Source organism: Protomyctophum parallelum (genome assembly GCF_964188405.1).
Source record: "Protomyctophum parallelum genome assembly, chromosome: 10".
Lineage (NCBI taxonomy): Eukaryota > Metazoa > Chordata > Actinopteri > Myctophiformes > Myctophidae > Protomyctophum > Protomyctophum parallelum.
In genome coordinates, this window is record NC_139704.1 from 38,715,650 (window position 1) to 38,728,931 (window position 13,282).

The 13,282-nt window shown below is 44.8% G+C and overlaps 1 protein-coding gene across 1 annotated transcript in view; it reads right to left on the minus strand.

Moving 5' to 3' along the window:
- wdr27 (WD repeat domain 27) overlaps positions 1-13,282 on the minus strand; it is a gene marked incomplete at both ends in the record, with an annotated part of 86,438 nt that overhangs the window by 19,742 nt on the left and 53,414 nt on the right. Inside the window, 2 exons of the mRNA XM_083775032.1 lie at positions 2,976-3,074; positions 10,367-10,469. Of these exons, the coding sequence (XP_083631158.1) occupies positions 2,976-3,074; positions 10,367-10,469 (202 nt within the window). The remainder of the gene's footprint in view (positions 1-2,975; positions 3,075-10,366; positions 10,470-13,282) is intronic.

The following is a 13,282-nucleotide window of genomic DNA, read 5'->3' on the forward strand; positions in this document are numbered from 1 at the left end:
TTCTCCATCACTATTTTCCCCTCTGCACTAAATATGTTCGCCAAAAACAGATCTACAAGATCACAATGCCATGTTGAAGCGTTCATGTGGCCAACTATGACACTTTATAATTTTAATGATAGACATTACGGCTAATATATACAGAAATATGTGCACATGAATGCACACGCAGACACAAATGAAGCTCAGAGTTAGTTTATACAGCGACGCGTGACGTTAGTCTGCATGCCTGTAATCAGCTGTCAGTCAGCTGATTGTATTGATCAGCCTAGCTCCTATTCTCATTCACATCTCAGCTGATCATTACGTCACACTTCCATACTCCAGTCACGCCTCATTCGCTCAACAAGGTGGTCCCTTTAAATACGGCTCACTGCTACACAATAGCTCTGCTTCCATTGCTTCACAGATGCCGCTGCTGCTGCCAAACTTGCCTCCATCACCCCAGCCTCCACCTTTTGATCAGAGTCTGCATGGCATATAGTCTGCTTGACTCAAGTTAATCCCATTAACAGTCTTGATATGTGCCTGTTCTTGTATGCTCATGGGGGTTTTTGCGAATGTTCTCTGATTTTGCTTAGCATGCTGCTTCAAGGAAATTCAGAGAATATCTACTACTACTGCTACTTTTGAACTAATTACTTCATCAATGGGGCGTGGCATGGAGGTGATCAGCCTTTGTCACTGTTGAGGTGTTGTGAAAGCCCAGGTTTGCTTTGATAACAGACACAGGCCTATATCCATTTGTATTGTTCAGTCTTATGTTTCACACCTTCCTCTTGACAATCCAACCTAGAATCTCTGTGAGGTTCAGGTCAGGCCAGTTGCAGGCTGGTCAGTTAAGCACAGTAATGCCATGGATCAGTACACCAGTTACTAGTAGTTTTGACTCTGTGGGCAGGTGCCAAGGGGAGGCATACTATGGTCCGACGGAGCATTGGTTCGAAGGAGCATTGGTCCGAGGTGCGTTGGGGGTCGGGAGAGGGTTGGGGTTAGGTTTAGGTGTGCTGCCCCGTGGGAGGTTAGGGTTAGGGTGAGGGTTTGAGGTAGGTTGTCGTTCGGACCAATGCTCCGTCGGACCAAACACATGAACCCGGTGCCAGGTCCTGCTGGAAAAGGAAGATGAAAAACGCAGGTCTTAATGGGTTAAATGTCTAAAGTGAGTGACAGATGGCGAACGGTGGTGGCGACATTGGACTTGGAGATTGCTTTCCAGGGTTGTGTTTGTCCTCCCGATCTTAAGGAATGTGGTATCTACACAGCAATCCTTTGGGCAGATCTAGGCCTATAGATGAGTTACGGTGAAATGATCTTGGCCTGCCAAATTCTGTGGGGATCCCGGAGTGTCATGTATTCTGAGCAGTGAGATATGCTTTCTCCAGCTGTTTCACAGGCCAGGTGGAGGGCTGGAGCAACAGACAAAACCATAGGCTACGTATATGACCAAAGCTGTACGGCCCAGTAGACTCGGGCTGCAACTGTCGATTCCTTTCGTAGTGATTATTCTATTGGATACCTTTTGGATCAATCGAATGATCTTGAAGCACCTTTTTTTTTTTATAATATTTTAAATTGAAAATTATAATCTTTTAAATCGACATACACAGGTGTGTGCCTTGAGATTTGATCAATAACATGCTGTTGGACAACTGGACTTTGGGTTTCCCCTGTTAATTTAAAAGTATGCAGTGCATTTCAACTTGAAAGTCCCCTCACGAAGACAAAGAAGAACTAACACCCATTCACTCAAGTCTCTCAATGTAGTAAGTAGCCTTGCCATGAGGCCCATAGGGCAGGAGCCTACAGTATCTCCTGTTTCTGTAGCGTGAGGCAGCTTGATGTACAAGTACACCCCCTGGACATGACGCTAGTATGTCGCAGGGACTTACCCCCAATCCAACCCTTGATGCTGAGTGTCAAGCAGGGAGGCATTGGCGGACACTCTAACCACAAGGCCACTGAGCTGGTTCTCTCAATGTACTGTAATTTTAATTATCTTGGAGCTCCGCAAAAAACATCATTAGTGGCATCAAGACAATAAAAACTTAACAAAGTTGCGACTATTCATATTACCTAAATATCTCCAAGCTATGCCGGAAGGCCAGGAAACATTTCTTTCGCCCCTGTCCATCTGTGTGTGTGGTGGGCTCCCTACTCAATAGAAGAGTAGGGAGACCACCTCCAAGCACTGCAGATGTACTAGTTACTGTATATTGTAGTAACATACCGTACTCTTAGTACGTCTACCATACAGATGACAAAATGACAACGTGGTATTCACCAAAATGTCCCAGATTGCAGCTTTAAGTCTAATGGCCATGAAAGGAATCAAACTTTCTGATTGCCTAAACAGAGTGAAAGGCAAATTAATGTAACTTCCACTGAGCATATGTAGAATGCATTGTTGAGTGTGTGACAGACAAGGAGGCTTAGCGTGCTATTTGGCATGGTGTTTGAACGCTCTCTGTGGAATACCAGCAGATCCCCTCAAATATGTGAATCCCGGAAAAGACTCCCTACATCCTGACACTTCCTGGCACAGAGGTCATAGAACAGAGAGAGTTACTATGTAACACCTCACTTTGTTCTTAAAGGCCTGACTCCCCCATGCAGTTGATAATGGATACCGTTATCACTGAATTCCTCGGCTCTTCCAAAAGAACATGGTGGAAGTTTTTTTTATACTCCGAGCCCATTTTAGGAGCGTCTGATAAATGCCTAAATTGTACATTGTTCTGAAAAGAACAATGTACAATGTCCTATGAGGACTTTTCATTCCTTTTATTTGTGGGTCAACGTGCGACATCTGGGGTGCAAGTGATTCCCCTGAAGATTATAGGAAGACTGGAGATTTTAAATCAGGGGTACTAGGACCACTAAATAGCCATAACCTCTGGCAAACAAAATTGTAAATGGGAAACCTGTTGCATTAAAATACAGAGCAGAAAAGGTATAGATGTGCCAATACTACTCACCTCTGGCATGGCAGGATTGAAGGTCACATTGAGGACTGACTGAGAGTGTCTCTGAAGCTTGTGGATGTAGCTACTACTGCCGATGTCATACACATAGGCCTGCAATAAATAAGATGGATAAAATGTACACATCAGATTACAAAGTGCTATACCAGACGCTATCTAGCTAGCGTGAGCTCATATAAGTGAGTTGTTGTCTTTTAGCGGTGAATTGTAACCAGTGCAGCCCAGTTCTCCATTTTGGCTGTGAACGCAAGTGATGTGTTTCAAGCCACGTTCTTTCGGCAGCGCCATGGGCGCAGATACATCCAGATGTGGGGATGTTTGTTACCAGACGGCGACTCATCAGATTCCTGCAGCTGTTCTTTATTATAGTTTCCCTGAAAAGAGTTTCAAGTGAGCTCCCTAGGAGGGTCTTTGGGCAGGGAGTCTCCTGTCTAAAGCAGTGGTCCTAACAAATGTCAGGGAAGAGGGGGTCTTTAGGTGAGTCTCAGTAACACATAGGGGACCCTAACCCTAGTTAGACAGCTTGGGGGGAAGAGGGGGTCTTTAGGTAAGTCTCAGTAACACATAGGACCCTAGTTAGACAGCTTGGGGGGAAGAGGGGGTCTTTAGGTAAGTCTCAGTAACACATAGGACCCTAGTTAGACAGCTTGGGGGGAAGAGGGGGTCTTTAGGTAAGTCTCAGTAACACATAGGACCCTAGTTAGACAGCTTGGGGGGAAGAGGGGGTCTTTAGGTGAGTCTCAGTAACACATAGGACCCTAGTTAGACAGCTTGGGGGGAAGAGGGGGTCTTTAGGTGAGTCTCAGTAACACATAGGACCCTAGTTAGACAGCTTGGGGGGAAGGGGGGGTCTTTAGGTGAGTCTCAGTAACACATAGGGGACCCTAACCCTAGTTAGACAGCGTGGGGGGAAGAGGGGGTCTTTAGGTAAGTCTCAGTAACACATAGGACCCTAGTTAGACAGCTTGGGGGGAAGAGGGGGTCTTTAGGTGAGTCTCAGTAACACATAGGGGACCATAACCTTAGTTAGACAGCTTGGGGGGAAGAGGGGGTCTTTAGGTGAGTCTCAGTAGCACATAGGACCCTAGTTAGACAGCTTGGGGGGAAGGGGGGGTCTTTAGGTGAGTCTCAGTAACACATAGGGGACCCTAACCCTAGTTAGACAGCGTGGGGGGAAGAGGGGGTCTTTAGGTGTGTCTCAGTAGCACATGACCCCAGACATGCACACATGGCCTCATTCTTGCCAGATGCAGCAGTAAATATCAACAACAACTGAGGCAGGCGGGGGGCAGGGGGTCTGAACCATGACCCGTGCATCATTCATGACATATGCACATTGTTTGCATGTTGAACTAACAAACCAAAGCTGCAGGCCTACAAATAACTGAGTTTCACGATATGAGTGAAGGTCATTCCGGTTGATGAGCTCACGTCATGATATTAAACCCAAGATGAAAGCAATTCTGCACGCGACGCACACGCACGCGCACGCGCACACACACACACACACACACACACACACACACACACACACACACACACACACACACACACACACACACACACACACACACACACAGTGTGTGGTCAAGTCTGTCATTTGTTAAACTGTACCAGCTCAGTGGCCTTGTGGTTAGAATGTCTGCCCTGAGACTGAGAGGTCAGGGTTCAATCGCCAGCCAAGTCATTGACTTACTCCTGTAGGCTCCTAGGTGGAGCATAGGGCCGCAATCACACCCCGCCATCGGACTCTGTTTTGAGCGGTTTTCTTCAGCTGGGCCCACGATAATCCGGTCAACTTTGCCTCACTCTCCACTGATCTTCTCCAGGTCTTCTTTTGCCCTGTGGGTTCCAGTCCAGTGCTTGCCTAGTGATCAGTTGTCAGTAGGTTTTCGGAGGGTATGTCCAATCCACCCCCACTTTCTCTTCTTCACATCCTGGCTGATGGCATTTTGGTTGGTTTTCTCCAACAGGCTGGCATTTGATATTTTATCAGGCCACCTGATGTTCAGAATGCGCCTTAGGCACCTGTTGACAAATGTCTGGAGTTTGTTGGTGGTAGTGTTTGGTGTTCTTGCGGTTTCTGTAGCATACGAGGTTTTTACGAGTTGGGGTTGCTAGCCCCAAGCCCAACCTTCCACCATTTCTGGCTTCCGGTGTGTTTGGAGTTGGTTTGTTAGTCCCCTTCCCCTAACCTATTGTCTTCCAGGCAATGGATTACAATCTCATACCACGTGAGACCAGATAGGTTTTGGGTTGTGTACAAGCTGTCCTGGCACGTCAAGCCCAACCAACTCCAGCTACTGTGTAATGAAAGCTGCAGACAGGGCAAGCATTTCATACCAGCAGCACGAGACAGAGAGGTCAGGGTTCAATCGCCAGCCAAGTCATAACAAAGACTATAAAAATGGTACCCAACGCCTTCCTGCTTCTCGCCGTGTGACATACTGTAGTATTAGATTACGGTGTTAGTTTGACGACTTTCGACCTGGTCTTATGTCATGGTGACAGAAGTGTCCCTCAGACTGTTAGCCATGTTTATTTGTTGTCTTCTTCGTATTCGTTTAATTTGGATTTATTATGTGGATTTTCAACTGTTTTGTAAATGATTTACATTGTGTTGTTTTATTGTTTTGACCCAATGTATCCCCCTTGGGAAAAAGTCCTTGAGCAAAGGCCTTGCCTTTTGCCAAGCCAGTTGTAAATAAGAATTTTGTTCTTGGCCTGTTTTGCCTGGTTAAATAAAAGGTTGAAGTTTCATTTATTTTCATTGAATTTTCAAAAAGCACCAAAACTGTACTTTTTTATACCCCAAAATAGGCGATCTACAAGCTCACAATCATGCCACGCAATATGAGCTTGTAGATGGGGTATTTTTGCATCAATAAAAGAAAAAAAGGCCATTTCACAAAAGGGGGCTATAGCCAGAGGCTATATGGCTATGTGGGGGTCCTTGTCATGGAAAGTTTGGGAACCCCTGACCACTCTACTAAAATCACATATAATAGGGTACTACTGATTACTGAAGCATGTGCATTTCCTCTGCATGTCTTGAGCCTTAGTTTTGGTGGAAAATGTGTAATATGATCTTGGGAGTCATTCTAGAGTATGGAGGTCCTTTTTTCCATGATTGTTTTGTGAAATATCGAGACAAGTACAAATGCCTCTGGCTTATGGAAGTCTCAGGGTAGTAACAAATAAGCACGGCACAGCTCACTACCATACGCTCCGTCAAGCTTCCAAGAAACGCTGGAAACGTCCGATCTCGACAGAGATGCTCTCAAATGTCTGTGCTTTGCAGAGTCCACACAATTAATAATGAGCAGCAGCGTTCATATATTATTCCGTTGCTTTCACCAAACACATACACCAGAAGAAAGGAGAGATGGATAGGGAAAAGGGAGGCCGTCTTGTGAGATGCTTTGAAAGTGAGTATCAGGCGAAGTCTGGAAAAGTAATTAAAGAGTTCTGCTTCGACATGAATGTTGAATTTGACTTCTATGGAAAAAGGCCCGTGTCCAAATACAGATCTGTGAGTCGAGCACGAATTCTGTCCTACCCTCAAGTGGAAGGTGAAAAGTGATATCGGGGTATATGCCACTGTTTTCCTGCCATCTTCCATCCTCCAAGCAGAATTCAGTAAGAGTCAGAACACTGTGACGTTTTATGCCTTCCGGAGAAACAATCATTCTAAATGAACGCGCAAGCTGAACAGACACAAACAGGACTAAGATAGCAGCATTTGATCCGGGGCTCATCTGGCAAAATGATTTGGCTAACAAATATGTTTGGCAAACGGTGACACATAATGTAAATCAAAAGGGCGTAGAAGTTTTACATTGACCTACAATACAGATTTACAATCAGAGAAGGGGGTTTTGAGGCAATTCGTTTTGGATTAGTATAACAGTACAAAGTAAGGAGGATGCGACTAGCTGGCCACTGCCACCGACACCAAGAACTCCCGGCCAAAAAGCTTGTACTGTGGGAACCAACAGACGGGCATCGATCGAGAGGACGTCCCACAACTACCTATGTGGACGTACTAAAGAAAGATGCTGGTGCAGAAAGCACAAATGAGCTGGCCAGATGTATGGAGAACCGAGATGACTGGAGACGCCGATGGAGGGCTCGTCTGAGGGCGACGTAGAGAAGCCCTGAACAGCAAAGGTCACATTCTCTCTGCACTCAATGGTCATCAAATTGTTATGCTAAGATGTGTTAACAGGGCTAATTTACGAAGGAGAACCTTCTGTGAAAACATCTGAGCGAAAGCCGAGTGCACCCTCATCAATTTGACTCTTTTATAGCTCGTAACCCTTTCTTCTTAACCACTTCGTTGACCGGAGTTCCCCTAGGGCTCGCTACTAGGTCAGCTCAACTTCTTCCCTCAAAAATGAATGTCTTTGCCGAAAATAGATTAAAATGGATTATGTTGTGTTCAGTACTGTACATCCTCCCGTCTGCGAGAGAGCATATAATATGCTCAATAACTGACAGTAAGTAGCCGTGGGGCCCATACGGCAGGAGCCTATCTCCTGTTTCTGTAGTGAGGCAGCGTGATGTACTGGAGAAGTACCCAGTGGTGTAAAGTAACTAAGTATATTTACTCAAGTATTGTACTTAAGTACAATTGGACAGTACAATTCTTGGGTACTTTTACTTTACTGGAGGATTTCCAATACTTTTATGCCACTACATCTCAGAGGCAAATATTGCACACTATACCACTTCAGACCTACAGTAGTGTGTCACACAGGGACAAGCAGGAAGGCATGGGTACCATTTTTATAGTCTTTGTTATGACTTGGCTGGGGATTGAACCCTGACCTCTCAGTCTCAGGGCAGACATTCTAACCACAAAGCCACTGAGCTGGTACAGTTTAATAAATGACAGGCTTGACCAGAAAAAGCTCTCATTGTTCGGTGTGTGTGTGTGTGTGTGTGTGTGTGTGTGTGCGCGCACGCACGCACGCACACACACACACACACACACACACACACACACACACACACGTGCATCATTCTGTCTGCAATGACTCAACACTGTATCATCCTCAAATCACAATGCCAGGCAATGCAACTTCTATAAGAGAACTCCAACTCAATATCTAACATAATGCCTATAAAGTATGAACTAAGGTTAACTAGCACTTCTATATTTATTTATCTAAATGTTAATTTACATTTCATTAAATTATTATACAATATGTTTTCATACTTGTCATAAATAACGTACTTAAATATGGAGTACCGTGATTTTTGTATTGTTTCCATGTTTTGAGGTGACAGTACTTCATTAGACCACTAGCCTAGGTGAGGTTGTTACTGTATGTGCAATGTCTTCCCTTTGTATTTAAGGTTTCTTCCTGGAGGCTGAAACCTTGACAGTCAAACGAGCCAATGAAAAGAACAGTGATATAGTGACATCACAATATCATCCGTTCCCCATACAACAACAGTTGTGGGTGCAGCTTCAGTTCACCCATCAGGCAAACCAGGCATACTTTATGAACTGGTGGGCGTGTCCACATAATAATGAAATTTTAACAAATACTGCTGTACTTTTTTTTATATATTCTTCCTCCTTATATAACAATAATACCTGATGATCATGTTTTAGGGTGGAAAAAAACTCATGGCACTCCATCTTTAAGAAATGTGAAGCATTACCAAAATCATAGTATAGTATACATACTATATATATATATACATATATATAGTATATCATTGTATTTATAATATAATACTAGACTGCCTATAACACTAAAGTTGCTGAAGATGCAGATGTCATAACTCAGTCTGACTTTTAAATGGATACCAGCTCGTAAATTATTTGCACAGAACGTGTCTTGCATTTTATTTTCTATAAAACTGATTATATAAAAGAGATGAAAGGCAAGTGTCTGTAGAGGGTGTTTTTGTCTTTTTCCCCCAGGACTTTAGAGTTGTCTCGTGAAAAGGTTACCGCTACGTGTGCTAGACAGGGTCTGCTACAATATAAAGAAGTGATTTGCAATTTGTTTCCAATTGTGTGTGATAGACATGATCTACAAGCCATTGTTGGGCCAGTACAGTATGTGTGTTTCTACTGTACATTACAACCAGTTGATATTGGGCACGGATTCCCATTTTGATATGACTGCCATCTATGGCACAATGGGTCGCGAGACTTGCGACCAAGACAATGGGTCGCGAGACTCTCAGCAAGACAGTGTATCCTCCTTGTGGATAGGGGAGGGCTGACATGAAGGTAGACAGGAACGCCCACAAACGTCACATCCGGTTTTAGCCTGGGGTAAAGAAAATGGTCTCCCCCATAGGGTTATAATAGCATACGATCCTTTGGATCACTTTCTGAGCGGTTTGTTGATTGATGGAAATATTGACAAACCAAGACAAATCCATCAGGAGGACATCTGGAACGCAATCGTTCAGTCGCCCTCGGAAAGTTGATTTATTATTATGTATACGAGACGATTTAGCCATGGTTCACATGGCGCTGGTCTGTCATGGTGAAACTTCAACCTGTTTTACGCACTTTTCCCCATTTACAACGTTGTAACGGATATACAATCCTCCTCGGGTGGGTAGAAGTACCGGTGTCTTCCGCATTATTCAATAAAAAGCTTTTTAATCCGATCGGTGGCCATTTTATCAGAGTTATAATGTATCTGCATGCCGATAGGGGCGCATAGTTGAAAGTGCATGGCCAAAAACGGATTGAACTTTGCTTTTTATTGAACAATACGGAAGATACCGGTACTTATACCCGCCCTAGCAGAATTATAACATCCATGGCCCTGGAGTGAGCACTTCATATTTGTAATCTGAACATTTGTGTAGGCGTAAGGACTGTAAAAATGGAGAATGTGCGTAAAACACTTCAGTCCAGGGCTACCATGAGTTCACAGCGCGCTGCGACACGCAAGTTTGTAGATGTTTGGTTTATGCTGGGCACCTGGGGTTCAAGTGGTTTATAGTCAGAGTTAGCCTGGTTAATAAACCAGACTAATATCGCACGGATCCGCGGGATATTAGTCTGGGGAGGCTCAGCTTGGATTTCATTTCCAGGGAAACATTTTCTCTTTGACGCAATTGGTCAGAGCTACTGTCAGTCAAAGGTCTCAAGCATTGAACGTCACTGTACCAAAGCCCGCCCATATTGCATACCGTGTCCCTATTGGGCGCACACGTTCTCGTGTGTAGAAAATGGGCGTACAATTGAGCCTCGCCAGACCGAAATCCGCCGGTAGGCAATTTCTTTTGCCAACGGCTGATTCGGTCTGGTTTATTAACCAGGCTAAGTCAGAGTCAGATCTGATTATCCTTATCTCTTTATACTTTATTGCATGGGTGAAGTGTCCCTTTAAGCAGTGACTTACACAGTTGTCTTCAGAGCCTGAGGCGATGAAGCGTCCACATGGAGAGATGGCTGAGCCGCACGGATGGCAGCGGTTCACGTGGCTCTCGTAACGACGCACGCACCTGATAAGGAGACACAAAGTGACAAACTAATTATGCTCGCGGATAAATAAAAGCAAGCGTAATCTGATTTCACAGAACAACAGGATGATTGTTTGGTGACATCATGTGCAATTTGGATGATGTTGTTTCCCTGCGAGCATGACTCAATGATACAACAGGCGAGCAGATGTTGCACCGCGACGGACTGCAAAAGTCCAACTATTAATATGTTCAAGAAGGGTAAGCCTGGATATGTTAATTAACCCCTTCAATCCAGGGGACAGTCTGTGTCATTTTAGATGTTGCTATAGAGGTGTGCACATGCATAAAGTGAGTGGCAAAGTGAGTTTAACATCGTTTAACGTTGCTTAAAGGACCACTTCACCACTTTTCAACCTATCTTCATATAATAGGTCCTCACTAATAATCATGATAAAATGGCACATTTTTTTCCTCCTCAGTCTGGGGAATCCAATGGGGAATGGAAGCCATCGTTCTCACGATAATAAAAATCTGTTGTTCAAAAACAAATCTGCCTAATGATGATGTCACTGGTGGACGGGCCCTAGCTGCCAACAGCCCTCCTGTGAGACACAGACCGAGTAGAAAAGAAGTGGTTTTGTGAAGTGGTCCTTTAATGCAATCAGATAGGACTTTTGGATGTATGGGCTGTCAAAGCCAGAAAGTAGATTTTTACATCCTGCATAACTTCTAGGTATAATGATGTCACGCGCATACCCTCTACTGTATATACAGTTAAGTACTGTATAAAACAACATAGGTTCTGTCTGCTCACTCTGTGCCTCATTGCTGGGCTGTGGACAGTTCAGAAACCCGCTTTGACCAAACCTGCCTACTGATGATGTACTGTAATATGTTGTCTGAAGATAGCCTAAAAGAAATAGTACCTGTGCACAAGATGTAACAATAAAGAATAACCTCTTGGCAAAAACAAAGAACACCTTGAACCAATCAGGTGAGGCCTATTAGTCATGTCTGAGGTGGCATGGAACACAGGTGTGTGTGTTGCTACGAGGCTCTCCCATCCTACTATAAATGCGCCACGTCTCTGTGTCTGCGTGTGTGTACGATTGTAATGCACGCATGAACAGTTCGCCCCACCGACTTCCAAATTCGACACACGCGTTCCACACCCCCACAGGGAGTGCAGTGCCCGGCAGCCCGGTATAGAGTCGGTCGGACCCACGTGCCACGAACGACAAGAGGTCTAATTGACGTCTTTGTAATGGATGCCACGGACGACAAGACGTCTCTCCCTTGGGAATTCATGACATGCACATTACATGCATAATATAATTACAAATTCTTTCTTTCTTTATAATGGGAGAATTGGCACTCTGAGCCTAAACTGGTGACCACCAGGTGGCGCTGAAGGAGAAAAGGCTCTGGTCAGTGGGCATAATCAGCCTACTGTAAATCCTCTCACCTGTGCAAATTTCCAGCCTCTGCCTCAGGCAACTGATTGCCAAGGCAACCCCACACCTGCCAATTGATTACTTAACCACCCCACTTTTCACAGGCAGTTTGCACTCTTCACCCAGGCAGACAGACAGATACAGAGATCTCCATGTGGGACACAGACAGACAGTAAAAATGGCTGCTGTGACAGGTATTGCATACTACAGATATCTCCATATACAGTATGGGCACAAAAGGGACACAGACAGATACAGTAGTTAAAACGGGTGCTATGACAAAGGTTCCCAAGTTGCATTGTTCTCAAGTAGGCCGGTGGCCGACGGGCACATACAGGTCTAGTCTATCGAATATGCTGAACAGTGACGACCAGTATGTGAGAAGGCTTGCCCGCTCTTCTATTTTCTTGGACCTAAAAAGACGTAAGGTCCCCCTGGCGTGTGGTAGGGACCACAAAGACAAAAGGAAACCGAACGTAAAGCTGGACAGTCGCTCTCCTGGCTTTGGTATTGTGGTCAGACTAGCGGTTACGAGTAAAAATCAACCGATCATCAATCCGAACGTAATTTCGACGGAGCATTAGTCCGACATGCTAGAACAACGGTCGGACTACCACTCGAACATGCGCTGCTCCCGTGCTTGCGGCGGTCTAATGACTGTCGGAGCAAAACACGATCTTATCAACGTACTGCACATGCTGGGAGCCTACTGTGAACGACAACCCACCTCATACCCTAACCTAAACATAACCGCAAGCGCGGAGCAGCGCAGTCACTTCCGTGTTTCCTAATCGCAGCCAGTAGGCTCCCAGACTACAGATCGTCTTGATGGGTAACCTACTGGTGATTATCGGTTGATCACATTCGAAGTAGGTGGTCAGACTGGCCAGACCTAAACATGTGCTACTGGGCCGACGTTACCCTGGAGTGGCTAGGGTCTAACTCTGAGGCAGTGGCCTACAAATGGTGTCAATGACATCAGAGACACTGGACTCACTGCTAAAATCTAAAATAAAGACCCACAGGAAAGTGTTCTAAATCTTCTAAACTTCATTAACATATGTTATTTTGCAAAAAGGGTGAAGTGTCCCTATAACAAGGTAGGCTACTGCTCAGTATCGTCCATTATAGGTAGCCGCTCAATTTGGAGGAGGCGTTGTTTCATCTATCCATGATTTATATCGGCTGTGTCTGACAAGTATGTCAACTATACTGTATGTAACAATGTGTGTGCCTTCTATGCACTTTGTAACTGGCTGCTCTCCTATATTGTCTGACTGCACTGGCAGTGTTTATGTCCTTTGTACAAAGTATTCCTGTACTTCTGATTCATGCAGACATAAACATTTCAAGTGTGTGTGTGTGTGTGTGTGTGTGTGTGTACACACATGCACCTGG